The sequence below is a fragment of the Heptranchias perlo genome, chromosome 22 (assembly GCF_035084215.1).
Source record: "Heptranchias perlo isolate sHepPer1 chromosome 22, sHepPer1.hap1, whole genome shotgun sequence".
In the NCBI taxonomy this organism is placed as follows: Eukaryota; Metazoa; Chordata; class Chondrichthyes; order Hexanchiformes; family Hexanchidae; genus Heptranchias; species Heptranchias perlo.
Window position 1 is genome coordinate 31,477,906 of NC_090346.1, and position 21,950 is coordinate 31,499,855.

Below are 21,950 nucleotides of genomic sequence, written 5' to 3' on the forward strand. Positions count from 1 at the left end.
AGAAACGTCTGATTGCACTGGGTACAGCAAAGGCTATGAGCCCCAACAACATCCTAGCTGTAGTGCTGAAGCCTGGTGCTCCAGAACTAGCCGCGCCTCTAGCCAAACTGTTCTGGTACAGCTACAACACTGGCATCTACCAGACAATGTGGAAAATTGCCCAGGTATGTCCTGTCCACAAAAAGCAGGACAAATCCAATCCGGCCAATTACCGCCCCATCACTCTACTCTCAATCATCAAAGTGATGGAAGGTGACGTCAACAGTGCTGTCAAGTAGCACTTACTCACCAATAACCTACTCACCGATGCTCAGTTTGGGTTCCGCGAGGACCATTCGGCTCTAGACCTCATTACGGCCTTGGTCCAAACATGAACAAAAGAACTGAATTCCAGAGGTGAGGTGAGTGTGACTGCCCTTGACATCAAGGCAGCATTTGACTGAGCCTGGGTAAAATTGAAGTCAATGTGAATCAGGGAGAAAACTCTCCAGTAACTGGAGTCAAACCCAGCACAAAGGAAGATGTTAGTGGTTGTTGGAGGCCAATCATCTCAGCCCCAGGACATTGCTGCAGGAGTTTCTCAGGGCAGTGTCCTAGGCCCAACCATCTTCAGCTGCTTCATCAATGACCTTCCCTCCATCATAAGGTCAGAAATGGGGATGTTCGCTGATGATTGCACAGTGTTCCGTTCCATTCGCAACCCCTCAGATAATGAAGCAGTCCATGCCCGCATGCAGCAAGACCTGGACAACATCCAGACTTGGGCTGATAAGTGGCAAGTAACATTCACGCCAGACAAGTGCCAGGTAATGACCATTTCCAACAAGAGAGTGTCTAACCATCTTGCCTTGACATTCAACAGCATTACCATTGCCAAATCCCCCACCATCAATATCCTGGGGGTCACTGTTGACCAGAAACTTAACTGGACCAGCCACATAAATACTGTGGCTACAAGAGTAGGTCAAAGGCTGGGTATTCTGCGGTGAGTGACTCACCTCCTGACTCCCCAAAGTCTTTCCACCATCTACAAGGCACAAGTCAGGAGTGTGATGGAATACTCTCCACTTGCCTGGATGAGTACAGCTCCAACAACACTCAAGAAGCTCGACACCATCCAGGACAAAGCAGCCCGCTTGATTGGCACCCCATCCACCACCCTAAACATTCACTCCCTTCATCACCGGCGCACCGCGGCTGCAGTGTGTACCATCTACAGGATGCACTGCAGCAACTCGCCAAGGCTTCTTCGACAGCATCTCCCAAACCCACGACCTCTACCACCTAGAAGGACAAGGGCAGCAGGCACATGGGAACACCACCACCTGCACGTTCCCCTCCAAGTCACACACCATCCCAATTTGGAAATATATCGCCGTTCCTTCGTCGCTGGGTCAAAATCCTGGAACTCCCTACCTAACAGCACTGTGGGAGAACCTTCACCACACGGATTTCAGCAGCTCATCGCCACCTTCTCAAGGGTGAATGAGAGTCAAATTAGTTACAGAAAGAGACAGAGAAAAAGAGACAAAAGGAAGAAAGAAAAAAAAAATTTAAATTTCAAATTTCAAAAATCTCAACAACAATTTTCTACCAGCAGGAGTGGCACTCCAATTTCAACTGTTCCCTTTCTGGTCTTTAGAGGTTGCGTGGCATTGCAGGAACATAAATCTTGTTATTAGAAAGATAATTATGCTGTTAAGTACCAGCCCTAACTGTCTGCAGTGAGTTTAATTGGTAATTAATGTGCAAATGCAGCAATTTCTTGAAACTCACGGGGAGGTTGAGGGCGAGCTGCCGTTTGCTAGGCTAACAGCGGAGCAGCACAAATTGTCCAGCAACTTGTGATGATGTGCAATTCACAGTGTATCTCTTCCTCGCTACAAACTGCTGGACAATTTACGTATTAATAACAGCGTGCATCATTTAACTCACTGTTATTTTGTCAGCAAATTTTGGTCCAATATATGAAGAGTTTAACATCAGCTGTATTGAGAATCTTGTCCCCAGTCTAAATCGTTACAAGAACTTCTGGTTGGTTGTCTGCAAGGCTGTTGGCTTGAGGGAAACAGTCAAGCCATACAATTGAAACAAAAATATCCAATCTAATTTGTTTACATATGTGCATGACTGGAAGTTTATTTTGCATTTAGCTTTGACTGTTCACATGGGAGGGAGGGAGGGAGGGAGGGAGGATTTGGTATAGCGATGGCAAACTATGTTAATTCTTTGATTCGAGGAGTTGCATAGTCTAGAATCTACAATAAATATAAACATTATATAATCATTCACTTGTTCATCTATTGTTCAATAAATATAGGTGGCAGTTAAAACCTAAAATGAGATCTGGTGTTGTGATATTCTGCTGCCTCTCCAAAGACGCCAGGAGGATCATGTGAAAGCACCAGATAAGTCCAGCAGCCAAAGAAATCTAAAAAGAGGTGTCCCCTGTTTGTTAAGCTCGTAACACAATCAAAAATTATCTGAACATCAAAGCCAGTGCAAATGCACTCAAGGCCATAGGAAGCCAAGATTCAACTATGAGAGTAATCTAAAATACCGAAGCCTATAATATCTAGAGCAAGGGCAGGGAAGACCCAAAGACAGTAGTTTGAAACGTTGTGATTCAGCATTGTTCCAGCACGTGTATGGTTGAAGAAATCGCATGAAATATTTGTGATGGAATCGCTACATCTGGGCCATTTCAAAACCAAACCTTCAACAGATATCTTCTGGCTACTCTCAAGTCCTGGGGAATGCCAGATCTGAAGCAGAGCTTGTTTTTGTCAATGCCAGAACTTCCAAAAGGGAATCTTTGTACTAGGGCCAGATGGTTGTGATTTTTTGTTGAGAACTGGAAGTATTTGTATTTCCTACAGAACATGACTTGGCTGGTGTTTCTAGGGTAATGTGATCAGAAGACTGGTTATTCTGCCCTACATTCATTTCTCTATGTGGCCTGACACACTTCTGCTTATTTAATTTAGAATGTAAACAATTCTGAAGCCTTACTTGTATTACATAAAACATCAGGCAATGGCACACTTCTTTGCAGTACCATTTTACAATGTTACAAAACAAAAAAGAGGCTATTCTTTATGCGTTTAGAATTGACTGTTCACTGTAAGATATCATTCAATGTGAAAAGGTAGCAGCACTATCAGTGGGTGTCCATTGCTTGACTAACTCTTCAGCAGACTGTGTAGACTTAAAATACAGACACAAAAAACAATCAATGCTGACATTAAGATGGTCAACCTGGGCTTCAGTGTTGCATATCTTGTGCAGAAAATAAAAATAAAAGAGGTCTGAATACAGGGTAAATTAACAACCAGACTGAGACAACGGAATAGTGAGGAAAACAGCAACTAATTTTTTAAGAATTTGTTTAAAAGAACTTGTGGATATGAAATAGGTTACTAAGTAATTAATACTATTAAATCGAGGGAAAAGAACCAACATTGAAGAACTTTTCCTTAGTACGGAACGTAGAAATACTGGCAATAATGGCACAATAAAAAGTGAGATTTTCTAAACAATGTTGGACAAGATCATGTGGCTACTACAAGAATTAAAATTCTGAAGGGGACAGTGCGCTGTGACCTCCTCTGCTTGAATAATGACTTTTCATTTGTACATGGAGGGTGAACGATGAATTAACTTTTGTGTAAGTGTTACGATTCGGTCTGCCGTAATCACCTTATCCGGCTCAGTGGTGTCGATTGCTCCTTTAAGTGGTCCGAGTGTCTTACTTTTGTGGGAGTTAATTGATACAGTCTTATATCTACTTGGATAATAACAACTCGGGAATGTAACAATAGCATCCTCTTTAGATCTGGGCTGGATTCTCATGTCTTCCACATATGTATTTCTTGAATGTCTTTTGACAATGGACTGAGTTACCACTAGACAAGGCAAGGCTTGATATACATAAGAACATAAGAAATAGGAGCAGGAGTAGGCCAATCGGCCCCTCGAGCCTACTCCGCCATTCAATAAGATCATGGCTGATCTGATCCTAACCTCAAATCTAAATTCATGTCCAATTTCCTGCCTGCTTCCCGTAACCCCTAATTCCCTTTACTTCTAGGAAACTGTTGATTTCTGTTTTAATATGAATCCATGAGCTGATTTACTTCACACTAAGTTTAACACACAGCAGTTTCACATATCCATTAATTTAACCTGTCTTTGCATAATAGAAAAATAATGAACATATTACACTAATCAGGCGAGTCCTACCATTGAGCCAAGGCTGACACCTAAGCCTTTGCAAATGCGTGACATAATGAATCACTCACTGGCTGACAAGTGTTTTTATCTTGTTATACAGTTAAAATGCTCATGTATACCATCTTTTTCACTAATTATTTACTAACCAAATAAATGAAATTGGCCAATCAATTGCATAAATTAATTTGTATTAAGTACTTAGTCTATATTTTGTGTTGCAATAGTGCACAGTTTCTATAAGTTATGAGGTTTATCACAAAAAGTAAACCCGGGTATGCTGACAATATCCAAAGCAGTATACCTATCTAGTTTTAGCAAAAATACTTCAACCGTTCCAAGTTTGATGCATTATTTTTAAGTCACCTTACACTGTGGTAATAAACATGCACTTGGTATAATGTTTCTTGTACTCTTACTTTCTCTAACCACATTAGTACTATGATATGAAAAAGAAACAATGAAAGATTTGCTTGAACAATTAAATACCAACTTACCGTTGAAAACAAAACTGCAAAATCATGGAAGTGATCTAGTACTTTTGTTATAATTGATTGAAGCTGGAAAAAAAAAACCAAACGTGAGCAAAGGAAGGCCTATAAACCTGAACCACTCAAGTACAAAGGTTTATAACATTCTAAGAATTTTTACTTTAATATTTTTTCATTACATGCTCAGATTCACATTTGGATGAAATTTATACCAGAAATTGTACAATACTTTAAAAATCCATAGGCAAAAATGTGTGTGTGAACTGATTCATTTGGAAGGAAGAATGAGGAGAGGCAATATAAACTAACTGGTACAACTTTAAAAGGGGTTGTAGGAACAGAGACACCTACGAGTTTCACACACACAAATCTTTGAAAGTGGCAGGACAAATTGATAAGGCTGTTAAAAAAATGGCTTTTAAGGCATAGAGTACAAAAGTAAGGAAGCTATGATAAACCTTTATAAATCACTGGTTAGACCTCAGCTGGAGAATTGTGTCCTTCTGGACACCACACTTTTAGGAAGGATGTCAGTCAAGGCCTTGGAGAGGAGATTTACCAGAATTATATCAGGGATGAGGGACTTCAGCTACGTGGTGAGACAAGTGAAACTTGAGTGTTCTCCTTAGAGCAGAGAAGGATAAGGGGAGATTTAATAGTGGTGTTCAAAATTATGTAGGGTTTTGATAGAGTAAATAAGGAGAAACCGTTTCCACTGGTGGGAGGTGCGGTAACCAGAGGACACAGATTTAAGATAATTGGCAAAAGAACCAGTGGGGAGATGAAGAGAATTTTTTTTTATAAATGCATTGAGTTGTTATGATCTTGAATGCGCTGCCTGAAAGTGTGGTGGAAGCAGATTCAATAGTTACTTCCAAAAGGAAATTGGATACATACTTGAAAAAGGAAAAATTTGCAGGCTATGGGGAAAAGAGCAGGGGTGTGGGACTAACTGGATAGCTCTTTCAAACAGCCAGCACAAGCACAATGGGCCGAATGGCCTCCTCCTGTGCTGTAAGATTCTATGATTTTATGATTCTAAAAATTTATAAAGACAAGTATATCACAGAGATTTGGTTTAAAATGGTTACTAACATACTGTTAACCACTAGTCAATCTCTCAGCACTATACATAAGGTGAGGCTCAGACTACATAGGAACATAGGAAAGAACAAAAGGGAAGGTCTGTGATAGTGTGGAGGGCAGGAGTGATTAAATGACAAAAAGGATGGTAATGGGATAAGTAAAGACACATAGGAACAGGAATAGGCCATTTAGCCCCTCGAGCCTCTTTCGCCATTCAATGAGATCATGGCTGATCTGTGATCTAACTCCATATACCCGCCTTAACCAAAAGGTATTAAGGGATATGGAACTAACAAAAATCTATCAATCTCAGATTTAAAATTAACAATTAAGCTCGCATCAACTGATGTTTATGGAAGAGAGTTCCAAACTTCTATCACCCTTTGCACGTAGGAGTGTTTACTAACTTCACTCCTGGCTCTAATTTTTAGGCTTTGTCCCCTAGTCCTAGACTCCCCACTCAGCAGAAATAGTGAAACTACATGAAAGAAAGACTTGTATTTATATAGCACCTTTCACAACCTCAGGACATCCTAAAGCGCTTTACAGCCAATGAAGTACTTTTGAAGTGTAGTCACTGTTGGCAACGTTAATATTGTCAGTAACTTGCCCACAGCAAGGAGATAAATGACCGGATAATCTGTTTTATCATGATGTTGGTTGTGGGATAAATGTTGACCAGGACAACCCTGCTTTTCTTCAAAATAGTGCCATAGGATCTTTTACATCCACCCGAGGGGGCAGACAGGTCCTCGGTTTAATGTCTCATCTGAAAGACAGCACCTCCTACAGTGCAGCTCTCCCTCAGTACTGCACTGGAGTATCAGCCTAGATTTTACGCTCAAGTCTCTGGAGTGGGACTTGAACCCACGACCTTCTGACACAGGAGCGCGCGCTACCCACTGAGCCACGGCTGACACCTGAAATAGGGTTACAGGACGGAGCAACTTGTACCAGGACACACAGATGTAATTTAGTTCCCATTTTAAAGTTATACATTCTGTGCTTATTTTTATTAAGTACTTTATTATTTATAGTTAAACACCAAAATTTACAGTTGAAGCATAAGAATTTCTGTTGTGCAAGCTGAGGAGTGGGAGATGAAAAACAAACACTACAGCACCCCCACGGCCAGGAGGATACAATTACACAGTGACAAGTTTACATAGGCAGTTTCTATTATAAATGTGGACATCATAATTTATAAATGGGAGAAGTTACTGAAGTACATGACAAAATGTGACAAGAGGAAATAAGGTTTTGCAGACGGGAATTGCACGCAAACATATTATAAATGGTAAAACAATTACTATAAACCAAAATTTTTAGACAGTTGGGAATATATTTTTTTCCAACAAAATAAGGATATTTTAGGGAGCTTATCCACTGAACATCTGTGCCATAAAGATCACAATAGGTCCCAAGTTCAATCCCCAGCTGCAGTGAGTTAGCTGCACTGACTTCAACTGTGGTAATATTAGAGGCGCTATAATTGATCCCAGCTCCCACCGATTTGCAAAATAAGAAACAAATGCTTTTATTATCAGGACCATTTAATTACTGTCTTATAATCATTTATTGCAGAACTGAAGTTTGCACAATATTGCAGACTTCCTGATGAAAACAAAATTTTATTTGCAGACACCACTGGAAGAAAAAGAGACTGAGCTCATAAAAGACCACCTATAAAGAACAGCAAGTCAGAGTACATTATAAGGCTCAAGAGCAAAGCTCAGATGGTTTATATTTAAAGATATTAAAAGCTCACTGAGGTTCTGCTACCAGAGAAGGGTTTTGACCATTACAGCTCTAATCTTGTTTCAGCACTATGTTTTACCAACATGTGCAGGGTAAGATGAGGACTGACATAGCATGAATCAAGGATGAGCATTACCAGACAATAGGATAAAATATAATTAAGGAGGCAGAAGAGAAACACAGGATTTTTCTTTATCTGGGTTTTTCAAAATCCTTTGCACCTTACCTGTGGATAAGCATCTTCAAAAGCTCGGTCTGGAGTTAAATGCTTAATGACATCTGATAACACAGTATTGACTTCTCGTTTCTGTCAAATTAGAGTTATCTGTATTAGTATTTTTTCAAAAAAAATATTGGTTTGAAAACTTCAGGCATGACTGAGTGGCACATGAAATCCTACTTACTGTGAAGTGCCTGCACGTGTACTCTATCCAAACCTCAGCACAGTTAACGTAATCCTAAATAATATGGCAAAATGATATTAATTTCAAAAATAAAAAAGGTACAATGCTATTAATCTCTAAATTTTCAAGTATTGGAAGGTGTTTCCAAGTTTACAAGAGAGGTTATTTACATTTTTATCTTGGTTACAAAGTAGGAAAAAAGTTCCAATGAAATAAAGTCTCAAAAATCACAGACTTATAATATCAAGTTAGTTTTAGTACCTTAAACATAAGCCACAGAACTCTGAAATTTTTTAGTTTATGTATAGCTATATAAAAGTGTTAATTAAATGCACCAGTGTCTTAAGCTGGCAAAGTTATGATACCAGAGGCCGTAATATGGTCTGACTATAATTTATTGGCACTTTAATTAAACAGTCACAAATTTGGAGGAAATTGATGCTTAAACCATTAAAAAAGGACCAGGTACAAGTCTTGTTGCCACTCAACAAAAATCAAAAGCTTTGTACAATCTTAACACAATGGCACCATACTGTTTACACTATTGACAGTTTCTTCAAAACTGCCATTTGATTTGATCATTACTCCCTATAGCATGTAATAATAAATTAGCACCATTATACACTAGAAAAAGTATGCCTGTACTACACATTTATTCCAAAGGTTTTCTGAGGGGATAAGGCAAATGCAAGCAATAAATTAATGCGAGAAAGTTAAAGATTACGTAAATCCTCTATTAAAACAAGAGACAACATCGGACAAAGCTTTCCCCCAACACAGCTCGTTGTGAAAGCATTTGCAACAGGTTTCTCTAATACAAATAAAACAAAAATCACACTGTAGAAATAATCCTAACTTATCAGAAATAAATTCACCTCAATATCCAGTACATCCACTGTGCAATCCAAAGCCACCCTATTATTTGGCTCCAATTTGTCATTATAAAAAATGCAAAACTTGGGGTTAAAAGATGCAAGAATGAACTTTACAATGCAAGTGGCAGCACATTATTGCATAGTAATCAAACATAATCCTATTGTCCACCCTAAAGAGGCCAAAACCAATCTTAATTTCTATTAACCATCACAAGCAACCACTTCCAACACCTAATTTATGAAATTCATTCAGATTTTAAAAACACGGGGCTATAAATTGGGCTGCGTAGTGCCTGTTTTGTAGGTGCTACACAGCCTCCTAAGGACCCAAAATGGCATCCGGAATGCACGCTTCTAGCATGATGTGCGCTGGACGCCATCTTGGTAAAGACGTTTGCGCACGCACAGATAACCAACGCCGGCATCATGTAAAGTAAGGAGAATATGCGGTAGATCAGTCTGCAACGCTGATTTAAAGGGATTGATGAGATTTTGGAACTCAACGCTCCAGCCAATGCACTGTCTTGAACATGCACAGCTGAACAGGTCGTAGACTGCCTGGAGGAACCCACAACAGTGCTATTTAAAGAGATCATGCAGGTGTTGCAGGATTATTGCTTCTGGCTGTTGGTATAATTGCACGTGTTTTTTGAAGCTTCCTATTCTTGGAGAAAGTTGCAGTAGTATATAGAGAGTGGTGGCATTTAAAACATTGTGCCGAACAAGGTGTCTGCCAGCCATGGGTGGCCTGCTAGGGCTCCCGCTGAGCATTAAACACGACTGGGAACATGCAGAGAGGCCACGCAGAGCGGGTCAAGCTGCAAAGAGAGGGAGGAGGAGGCGTGCAGGGCAGTGAGCCATATCCAATGAGAGCCTTCAGAGACCAATTTTCTTATCTCAACATGAGTGAAGATCAGTGCATCCGACAGCTGCGGTTCACGAAAGAGGTTGTGATGGAGATATGTCAACTGCTGCAGCCACAACTGCAACCTCACAGCAGGGCAAGGACAGTACTGCCTGTGGCTGTAAAGGTAACCGTGGTGCTGAACTTTTACAGCTCTGGATCCTTTCAAGTCTCCGCTGGCGATATGTGCAACATCTTGCAGTTCGCACTGCATAGCTGCATTAGGGAGGTTACTGAGGCACTGTACGAGCGGCACAACATTACCTCTCGACAGAGCAGCAGAATGAGTGATCACGACAGATTATTTGCATTGCAGGCTGCCATTGACTGCACGCATATTGCATTGCGTGCTCCACATCTCAACTCTGCCATCTTCATGAACAGAAAGGGGTTCCATTCCCTCAACGTGCAGCTGATGTCCAACCACACGCAGCACATCATACAGGTCAATGCCCGCTACCCTGGCAACAGTCATGACACCACCATTATGCAGCAGTCCAACCTATCTTTCAACACGCACGGCAAGTCAAAGGCTGGCTATTGGGCGACAAAGGCTATCCCCTCATGACTCGAGTCAGGAACGCGCACACACACGCAGAGCAGGCCTACAACAAGAGCCATGCGGCCACACAAAACGTAAATCGAGCACACCGTAGGCAGCCTAAAGCAACCCTTCCACTGCCTGGACTGTTCTGGAGGAGCCCTGCAGTACCCAGCTGAGCAGGTGTCAAGATTAGTCGTTGTACGCTGCACAACCTCATCCTTATGAGAGGACAGAGGCAAGGAGGCAACAAAGTGCACAGGCCCTGTCTGCTAAGGTTCTGCATACTCAACTTATTAATGAGCGATATCAGTAACCTCAACGACACCTCCCAAGTCACCAACAGTCCTACACTCCTCACCTTTCCTCTCCCACATGACCAGCAAATCATCCTCCTTATGATTGTACATTGTTTACTCCCGCAGCTCATCACATCAATAAAAACCACCACCACCAACTGCGACATCAAATACAAATTTATAAACCAACACATGAAATCATGTAGACAACATTACACTATTCACCCTTGTGCATTCCCTTAGTGCCTGTCGTTTTCCTTTCCTAGTGCTCCTATGAGGTGCATCCCCAGCGGCTGGAGCATGGGTGGTGGAAGGCTGCTGACCATCAATTGAGGAGAGTGCAGATGGCCGCAGAGGACGATATCGAGCAGCTCTGGGCCAGGAGGGCCTGGCTTCAGACTGCACCATCTCGGCATGGGCTGCAGCAGTCTGACCTGGCTGGTTGACAGGCAACAGCAAGGGCACTGGCGGAGTGGAAGCAGGAATGCTGTCATCTTGAGAGGGGACAGCAAGGTCGACTGCCATGATGCCACTGCCACTTGCATGGGACGGCGCCTCAGCAATTCTGGTGATCTGCTAGGGAACTGAGACGCACTTGAAGCCTCGTTCCAGTGGTACCCAGAGCCACGATAGCTGAGCCTGCAACACAGCTGTCTGAACTTCCAAACGAAGCATGCAGTCTTTTAATAGCTTCCACTGCAGCACAAACAGATGCAGAGACATTGGTCATCAGACACTGCATCATGGTGGGTTCCACAGGTACGCTAATGGAGGTGACCACCTGTCCCATGTGGGAAAGGATGGGCTCCAAGCTCTGCGCAAAGCCCTGTGCCGAGTTGGAGCTGGACTCCCCCATGCCCCTTGACATTGGTGCACTAGAAAGCTTGCGTACAAGCATTTGGTTATGTACGTCCATCAGCCTTCTTCTGTAGCCTGGCCCATTGACGTCATCATCTGACTCATCGGCAGTAGAACTAGTGTGCGACCTCGTCCTCCGGCGAGCTGGCACCTGTGGTATCTGTTCCCACCGCCTCGGCTCCTGTACACTTGTGCCCGGTATCTCACCATATGCAGATTCCTCCTCTAACCTAGCCTCTACACCACGTGCAGTGTCAGTATCTGAGCTGGTGGAAGCGAGTGTCAGATCAAGTGACAGTGTGTCTTCATTGTCACTATCTTCTTCCTCGGACGATGCCGGCTCCAGTTCTTGGGTATCTGCAACGACAAAGGGAGACGGGTTGAGTTGTGGAGTGGGGAGAGGAGAGGAGAAATCAAGACGTGTGCTGACACCATCTGCAGCACGTGAGTCAGAAAAAACTGTGGGAAATGAGAAGGAGGATTAGGTATGCAGAGACCCTCATCGTCTATATCTCCAGCACTGCCAGTGGCCATGGCCCACCCAATGATCCCCAGCACCGTCTCCTCCATGGGGGTGAGGACGCGAGGGTGTGCCTGTCCATTCTTTCCTACTGCCTCCTGTTATGCGCCACCTTCTCCTGCAAGACAGAGGGAAGTGGGTCAGTGAGTGTCCTGCAAGATATTTGGGTGATGTACCTGTCATAGTTGAATAGCTGCCAGTGTGTGTGACCTGTGAGTTGTGGGTGTGTGGATTGCAAGAGCAGTACTACGTGAGGGTGAGATGCAGCATCCGAAGTATGGATGGGAAGTGTTTGTGGACGATGGAGGGTCTCGTGCATGGAGCAGTTGGTAGGATGTGCCACTTGAATTCACTCATCTTGACCACTCATGTCAAATCATTGAACTTTTTCCTACACTGCATCCATGTGTGGTGCAGTGCGCCTGGCATTTACTTCCAGCGCCAATTCCTCTGCAGCTGATGTCTGGAGGGTCTTCTACCACCCTGCGGATAAAGGATGGCCCTCCGTGCATCATCGGAGAATCTCAGCGTACACTCTCTTGCAGGTCCAGCCATTACATTTGTCTTCCACCACCGATTGCATTGACAGTGCACCTCCCCTTTAAGAGGTGCAGACTGCCTAAGTAGTGCTGGCCACACCCCATATTGGGCACCCTGCTCCCTTCCTGCAACTTCTGCAATTCCAGAGGAAAGGCAGCAAAGAAAGCAACATTGATAAAAATGGACTAACAAAATCAACATATAATTTCAAAGTCATCAGTAAAGCCACAGGAATTTTGATTCAAGTTGTAGAATGCATAGTATGCATAGTTATAGGCAGAGCTTCGCTTTTTTATTCTAGGTTTTCCATTTTCTAAAAAACAGAAACGCATGTCTCCTATACACAAACATACCATATATTTTTGCAGATCCAATTTAATTCAAATTTCACATATCGCTACAGATACTTGTGAAGGGTTCATTTGTCTTCAGAAAGTTCACAAAACTCATTTTGTAAAAGTTCAGATCAGATCTGGGCTTGCTTATCTAAACAAAGCTGGAATGCACTACTGACCTGAGGATTCTTAAGTTTGGTAATAACTTTCCAGGCTTCATTAAGAATCTGTAGCCTGTCATTCTCAGGGGGATCAGCCATAGCCAAGTTCAACCCCAGGGATCGGAAAAGAAGATGCTGTAATACAAATGGATCAAAAGCACTAAGTTCAAAGTAAGTTATCATAAATTGCTATCATGCTACAGTGCAACACAAAACTAATGACTAGAAGTGCACTAAAGAAAGATTTGCATTTATATAGCCCCTTTCACAACCTCAGGAAGTCTCAAAGTGCTTTACAGCCAATGAAGTAATTGTGGCGTAGTCACTGTTATAATGGAGGAAACGTGGCAGCCAATTTGTGCACAGCAAGCTCCCACAAACAGCAGTGTGGGAATGACCTGGTAACCTGTTTTAGTGATATTGGTTGAGGGATAAATATTGGCCAGGATACGAGGAAGAACTTCCCTGCTCTTCTGCGAAATAGTGCCATGGGATCTTTTACATCCACCTGAGGGAGCAGATGGGGCCTTGGTTTAACATCTCACCCGAAAGATGGCACCGTCCCGACAATGCAGAAGTGCACTGATGTGTCAGCCTAGATTTTGTGCTCAAGTGTCTGGAGTGAGACTTCAACTTACAACCTTCTGACTCGGAAGCGAGAATGCTACCCACTAAACTACAGTTTTAAAATCACAAAAGATCCAGACAGATACTTTAATTAATGCAAGCAGCCTGCATTGTGCTTTACACACACTACCTGGATTGCTCATCTGCATCCAGCATTTATTACTGCTTCTTCCCAGAATACACAAAATGAGGAAAAGCCATGCAAATTACCAAGTACCACTCCTATAAATATGAGCAATTTTCACAAATCAGGCACAATACTGACCTTTCAAACTCCCAGCAAATGCTAATTAGACAACAATTCTATGAATGATTTGCTTTGGCTTCACGAGAAAGTACAGAAGGTGAAGATAATCATCTTTCAAACAAGCTGGTTAGTCATGTCTTTTTTGATGGTAGTAACTATCTAAAACTAGACCAGACAGCTCTCAAACAGATTACAGACCACAAACCAACATGAATTAAATACACTATTATGATTGGTTGCCATGCTCCCTACGTAACTATGAGATTAATAACAATTTAATCTGTTTCCATGGTGTTGTCTGAGAGATACAAACTGGACAAGACACTGGAAGAATTCTCTGCGCTCTGCTTCAAATGGTGCCACAGAACAGACAGGGTGTCAGTTTCATGCCTCAAATGAAGGATGGCAGCTCTGGAATGTGGACATACACCACGAAAGGTGTCACTACTTTTCGATGTTGCATATTGACCTACCTTGGGAAAACCAGACTCCTCACAGTCTTTTATCATACCAATGAAATCCATAGATCTTGTTGCAATGAATTCTGGTCTAAATGCTGACATTACCGAGTTCAACAGCAAAGCACTATTAGAAATTATGGAATAAAGATCAAAACACATAAGTAAGGGAAGTACAGATGGTCTTGTGTATATATATATTTTGTACTTTGTAACATGAGGCATGCAAAGAAGATCTAGGTTACTTACTTGTTTCCAAGTTTCTTGCACCTGTCCATCATTTCTGTAAGTAAAACCTATAAACAACCACAACATTTTCAGTCTCTAAGTAGCTCATGACTGCATAAGATATCATACAGGAACATATTCCTGTTATTTTTAAATCTTTCTAATTCAGCAAATTCATTATATCACCCTGCCTATCATGCTGCCCAATTTTTAAAACAACTTAATTATAAACTGAAAAAATTAAGCATTCTGGATGCACTAACTGCTTCGTTATTTACTAAGTTTGCTCATTTTGCACTTCAACATCACAAGATATTAGAACACTGAACAATTTCATTGTCTGACCAAGCACAGTATATCGCATTCAAGTATTATGTTTTATCAAAGAAGAAAATACCACATAATAGTTTGATAAAACATTAAGCTGCACATCACTTTTGCACCATATATTACGGTCACATTTATCACCCAACCAAAAACCACAAACTCTAAATTGGGAAGTACCCCATCATCAAAAGCTGACAGTAAAATCAAGTATATTCAACAGAATATATTATGTTTCTACAAAAAGATGGTGTGGCGGCAAAAGAAAAAGAGACTGATGCCCCTAGGCTGCTGTTACACACTACCTAGCCGTCATTTTTGGATTAGCATTGGCACGAGTAAAAGAGATTGTTACCCTCTGAATCATGGAAAAGTGTGCAGTGCAAGAGGGGTCCAGATTGGGAAGGGGGCAGAAAATAACTGGAAGCACAGGGGAAGGGGGAGATAAAGGAGGAAGTGTTACAATCACAAAGTTAAGGAACTCTAAAAATTCACTAAAGCTCAACAGCACAACATCCAAATACCAGGGATTTCAGTAAGACTTTAAACCTGTTCATTAAGATTTGTAGGACATGGAAAGGTCCTGTTAGGGATTTCCAGAAATATTCTCTAATTGAAAATTATGAAGACAGCTTTGACCCATATTATAATTATTGTATTTATAAGCTGCTAATGGAATTCTCTATTCACTGATGAAAATGAGTTAGTAGTGTGGGCAATATTTATTCTGCGTTTTCTTTTATATTAAGTTTTTGGTGGAAAGAACGTTGTCCCTAAATAACCAATGTACTTGTTAGAAATAATAGAGAATTTCACTGGCTACATATAATAAACCAGCCAAAAAGCATAAATTGACATTTTTGACTGTTAGGCATCAGGTTTTAGAGTTTAATTCTGAATAGGATAAAATTAAGCTGTTCATTTATAGAACTATAAATACCTGTGTGGAAGCTGCATGCTGTAAAAGTCATACCAAGGACGAAAGTTCACCCACAGTATAACATAAAATGGATCCCAGGTTTGCAAGTCACACAGTGTGAAGTACAACTTGGTTTCATAGCACTTTTTTTAAAAAAAAGTTTGTTGAATGTTTTGCTGTTATGCTAATAGCATCTTAAATTAAGTAAAGAAAATTGAAATGAACCTCAGGTGCTCTGTATGCAATACATTGAAGAATCCAGTCTATAGCAGGAGAATACAGCGTAAGGTATGTTGGAATCTCTACCCGCTGCACAGCAAGCTGGTTCTGAACTGTTTCTCCATGAATCTACATTGAATAAAACAATGGTTACCAATGAATAATAATTTGCTGACTTTGAGATTAAAATGGTAAGAGGTATACCTGGTCTGTACATTTAGTACTCAATATTTGACTTTTAAGAAAATCTAGCACCCAGAACGTGCTGAGAACCACAAACATTATAATAACGACATTAAAAGTAGAATCAGTGAGATCACAATAATAGCAGCATTTAAATAGAACCTTTAGTGCATTAAAACCCTTGGCTCCTTACAAAGAGCCAGGCACCAAACGGTAGCTTGAAAGGAGAGTAGATGAGGCCACTAAAGCTGCAGCTGAAGTAGATTTTGAAGAGACTTTTGAAAGCAGGGAATAGATGTAGCAAGACAGAGGGTTCAGGAAGGGAATTCCATAATACAAGAATGTGCTAACTGAAGGCTCATCACCAACAGTAGAGTGGATTTAGGAGGGGACTCACAATAGATCAAAGTCAGAATAGCAGAGGTTGCAAACTGGGACATAGAAAGATCAGAAAGAGCCCCTTTCCAAAATTTCAGTATTATCCAAAAAAAGGGAAGCAAGTGAAGATGTCTTGTGGGATATGAAAGTATCAAGGCACGTCTTACTGGACTCTTAGGACTACTCCAATTAGATGGTAATTCTACTTTATTGACTTAAATTTTTTAAATAACCAATCTAATCATTAGAAATAAAAAAGTGCAGGGCAATTTTTATTCTGCCTATTCTTTTTTTTGGCAGGAAGATGCAATTAGAAAAAGAGAGAATTTCACTGGCTACATATAATACTAAACCAGCCAAAAAAGCATACAATTTGTAATTCTATGGCATTAAAATAAGAATATGCACAACATAAATTATTGCAATTGTCTTATTCTAATGAATACACTTCATGATTTTTTTTTGATCCGTAGTCTTACTTAGTATCCTTCCTTAGCTTTCATCACCTGACAGTAGGATTCACACTCAAGTAGAGTATCACAAAACTAACAAAAGAACATAGTGCAAGGATACAGAAAAGTAAAATGGTAATAAGGAAGTTATATAAATAATATTGCACATGTCCTGAGTCTAGCACATGTTCATAATGCAATACCTGTCAGCAGGTATCACACACTTGAAATTGTGGCCTCAGAGGGTAACTCTTCAAAAGCATCATGATTTCTATTTTGCCATACAATTGCATAACTGGTTCAAATAACCATGTTAAATTAACCATACTGATTCACCTTTAGTCAATGGGGTATTTGTCAAACAAACAATCAAAAAATTCATTAACTGGACAAGCTTTCTAAATTTGCAACAAGCACCACAAATCCATCTGAATTAAAAACATAATTTTATCAAACTTAGCAATCTACCACATAACAAACCAAAATTGCTCAATGAATTTCTTGATTCTTTCTGTCCTTTTTCTTTCTTCATTCAGGTCAGTATATATATTGAACAATACAACTACTACTGAAGTGCACTCATCCCTCTCAGGACCCTGCCAGCAGCTCCAATGATTCTTCCCCAGTTGAGCTGTTGACATGTTATCCACAAATACTTCAGGAGCTGAACATGACCCCTAACCCATCTATCAGAGAAGATTGGAGCAGAAGTGCCAAGGGCAAAGAGCCCACATGAACTGCTCCACCTCATCATAGTGAAACAAGACACCTGCACCACTTCTCCGTAACCAAGTGCCTGATGCCAAGACCAGCAATCACTGCAACAGGAATTCCAACCACCACCCACCAAAGACCAGGCCCTACAACCTCCAAAAGGTGATGCACCTCAAAACAGTGACAAAACCACACAATCTTTTGGTATTTATAGGACAGCAGTTGGGCAATAGCAGGCAGAGAGTTGGGATAAAAGAAACATTCTCAGATTGATTTGCTCTGAGAGGTGTCCCCCAATGATTGATGCTGGAACACCAACTTTTCACTATGTATAAAAATGACCTGGATTTGGGAATGGAATGCTAAAGGTATATAGCAAATTGTGGAAAGAGCAGAAAATTACAAAAGGACAAATAAATTAAGCAAGTGGGCAGAATGATGGTATTGCTCAAAGTAGTACACTATAGTGCAAAAATGGCAGATGGGAAATAGAAAATAAAACGGGGAAGCACTGAATGCAGGTGAAAAAAGGATTTAGGGCTCCAGGTACACATCAATAAAAATGCAGGTGGACCTGTCAATCAAAAAGGCTAATAGGATGCTGGGCTTTACAAGAGGTAAAGAAAATAAAAGCAAAGACATATTACTGCAGTTATACAGGATACTAGTCAGACGAAATTTGGAATAAGTATTCAGTTTTGGGTGTCCTGCTTTGGCAAGGATATACTGACCTTGAAGATGATTCAACTGGATAATACCCGGGATAAATGCACTGAGTAGTGATGGAAGACCGGGTAAACCATGGGCTATATCCCTTATATACAGCAGGAGGTTCAGCAATGATCTGATAAAAGGTGTTAACAATAATGAGGGGAATTGACGAAGGTAGATAGGGAACCACTCGCCCTCCCATAGGGGAAATCCAGAACAAGGGGACATGATCTTAAAATTCAAGCTAAACCAGTTGAAAGTAATACCAGGAAAAGTTTCTTTGCATAAATGGGTGCGAGAATGTGAAGCACGCTGTCCCAGAAAGCCATAGATACAAAGTCAAATTAAAAAAAGAGACAGATCTATAACTGGGAAATAATCGATATAGAGAAATAACAGAGTGGAATTTAAAAAAAAAGCTACAATGGCTAACAAAATGGCCCAGCAGGCTTAATGGGCCAAAAGCCCTACAAGTGTCTCATGTAACCTACACAACACAGCTCCCAGCCATGTAAATTGACCCCAGACCAAAACGCGACATCTGCAGACAACCTACTGGTTCTACAGATGGAAGTCCAAAGACTTCATGAAAATTTCATGCCCGTCATCTAAACCACATGCGCAGAGCTCTCTGAACTCAATCATGTAAACTCTGGGGCTGAACATTGGATAAAGGAATTAAAGACCATCATCCTTGAAAGAAAAGAAAAGGTAGCAACGCTGCAAGCCCAAATGGCCTTCCTATTGGAAGGGATCTGGAAATAGGCACAAAAGTAAGTCACCTTGGCACCTGAAAAAAAACAGGTCAATCGTTTTTATCCAAGAGACCCTTGGAATCTTTCCTAGGCCTGGAAAATAGGGTAGACTTGAAGCTAGAATATGTCCACAAAACATTAGGCTCCATGCCAATGGACCCACACCACCCCTGAGCCTTTGTATGAAAATGAAGGAGTTACAAAATACTACAAAGTCCCAAAGCAGAGCTAAGGGTGTACAACACTTCTAAAATTGACCCGAGACCCTATAGAAACAAAACCTTTCAGACTTGATCTCCACAAACAAAGCATCAGGCAGAGGAAGACCTACTTCACCATGTCCCAAATTCAGGCTCCAACCTCTTGAACACCCCCAAGATATTTTACAGCTTCATACGAAACAGAAACATGCTAGTCCCTCTACTCAGGAAACCCCCACCCTCTCACTCTGCAACCGTGTGAAAGTGGCAAAGAGGAAAAACACAGCAGACACTAGACTGTTGTGTGGACCATGCACCTAACATGGCTAACCCTTCACAGTGGTCCCAACATCCAGACAACAAGCACTGCCCCCCCCCCTCCCTCCAGTTGACAGAACAACCCAAGAAGCCTCCAGACTCAGACAACCAATACATAACCTCCCCCCAAGCCCAAAAGAACATAGGATGCGCACAGACAACCCTGTCCTGAACAAGAATGGAAAGATAAACCGAAGTCCAAACACCAGACTGTGAGCTAAAACTTTTGTTTGATAGGTGTGCAATACCAACTGCGACCCAAGCATTGTAATGTCGTTTGGGGAAAGAGCAAGGTATTAATTGCTAACATAAAGGGCTTCAGGCACTGAAACATGCATGGATTAATGGATAGGCACCACCAGTCCTAAAGAAAAGTCATGCATTATGACCTATATCCATACAAGTCCAGGCACAGGGGTAGTGATCATACGAATACAAATTCCACCCCTCTGCCTCATTTTTAACAGGTGAATTATCCTAAGGAAGCAGATTAGAATCTCAACAGAGGGTAGCAGAGAGAGGGGAACCTACCGTAAACACATTGCCAAGGAAAGAGCATACCCAGTATTGCACAAGAGTAAACAGGGCAAAAGACCCATTGAAAACACTTTCACAGGGCACAACATTGCGGGGGGGGGGGGCAGAGAAAACACAACCAACAAATTTACAACGACTGGATGTCAAACAAGCAGAGAGACAGCAAAGACACAGTGAAGAGGTCAAGAGAGAGAGGTGGGGAGAAGCAAGTGTCATCAGTATACACACAGAAACTGTCACCATGTAGTCAAGGAGCAGCATGTAGACGAAGAAGGGGCCAATGGTGGATTCTTAGGGGACTCCAGAAGCGACGGTGCAGGGTTTAGAAGAGAAACTATGTTACAGATGTTCTGGCTACAACTGCTAGGTAAGAGCGGAAAGCAGCAAGGGGAATCCCACGAGCTCAACAATACAGGAGAGGAATTGAAGGAGGATAGTTTATTGAAGGTCGCAGAGAGGCTGAGGAGGGATAATGCATCAGTTGCGGTAAATGACTCAGAACCCATGGCCTCCACGCAGGCACAGCTCACTGATAAGAGCACGGATAAGAGGCCCCCCCGCCCCCCAACCCCACTACTCTGGGGAACCACTAAGGCAGCCTTTAGGTGCCACAACTTTAGTCTACACCAACCAGACAAGATTCAAAACTGAGATGGATAGATTTTTGTTAGGTAAGGGTATCGAGGGATATGGATCAAAGGTGGGTAAATGGAGTTGAGGTGCAGATCAGCCATGATCTAATTGAATGGGGAATCAGGCTCGAGGGGTTGAATGGCCCACTCTTGTTCCAGCATCAGTAACAAGAACCTCTCCACAAGATGGTCGCACAATATTTTGGCTTTGCACCTATGGCAGTATAAATACTAAACGTGCCAAGTCTTAAAAAGAGCAGACTACCTATGATGTGGAGATGCCGGTGATGGACTGGGGTTGACAATTATAAACAATTTTACAACACCAAGTTATAGTCCAACGATTTTATTTGAAATTTACCTGAGGAAGGAGGAAGCCTCCGAAAGCTTGTAAATTTCAAATAAAATCGTTGGACTATAACTTGGTGTTGTAAAATTGTTTATAATAGACTACCTAAGCAGCTCTATCCAATCAGGAAAAATCACTGGTGGATGGAGGCCACTAAGCAGAGCTTTGTGCACAGGTCAGCCACCCTATTCCACAGTGCAGTCACCAAACATGTAATCACATTTCTCAGCTAACACTGCTCCTGTAATGCTGTTGGCACTGTACCAGTAGGTGCAGTGCAAAGACTTTAATAAACCTGAAGCATAACATGTTTAACAGGACAAAAACACCGAGTGATACCATGATCTTTTACTTGTGTTAAAATCAGGTCAAATCTATATATGTAAAAGGAGCAAGTATGATCTGATTAGAAAACTAGCACATCGTAAAGGATATTAAGGTTGGCAGGTCTCTCTGGATTTCAAACTGTGCTCAACATCCCATAGCAATACAGTCTATGATTTCTTTTAAAATATTGCCAAAACCAATTTCTAGTCAGAAAAGACACACACAAATCTCCCGTGGCTTGGCACACAGGGTATCAAGACCAAGTGTCATCTTCAGGTGAAAGGGGGTTAGGGGATGATTGGACCAGTCTGCACAAACATAATTTAGTTACCATTTTAGTCATACTTTTTTAAAAATTATCTTTATAAAT

The 21,950-nt window shown here is 41.4% G+C and overlaps 1 protein-coding gene across 2 annotated transcripts in view; it reads right to left on the minus strand.

Annotated features, from left to right (window-relative positions):
* Positions 1-21,950, minus strand: part of vps35l (VPS35 endosomal protein sorting factor like) — a 113,161-nt gene that overhangs the window by 59,016 nt on the left and 32,195 nt on the right. For both annotated transcript variants that reach the window (XM_068003192.1, XM_068003191.1), the window contains exons 14-20: positions 16,031-16,153; positions 14,584-14,630; positions 14,350-14,461; positions 13,021-13,137; positions 7,970-8,023; positions 7,792-7,872; positions 4,728-4,790 (exon numbers count right to left, since the gene is read on the minus strand). In XM_068003192.1, the coding sequence (XP_067859293.1) occupies positions 4,728-4,790; positions 7,792-7,872; positions 7,970-8,023; positions 13,021-13,137; positions 14,350-14,461; positions 14,584-14,630; positions 16,031-16,153 (597 nt within the window). The remainder of the gene's footprint in view (positions 1-4,727; positions 4,791-7,791; positions 7,873-7,969; positions 8,024-13,020; positions 13,138-14,349; positions 14,462-14,583; positions 14,631-16,030; positions 16,154-21,950) is intronic.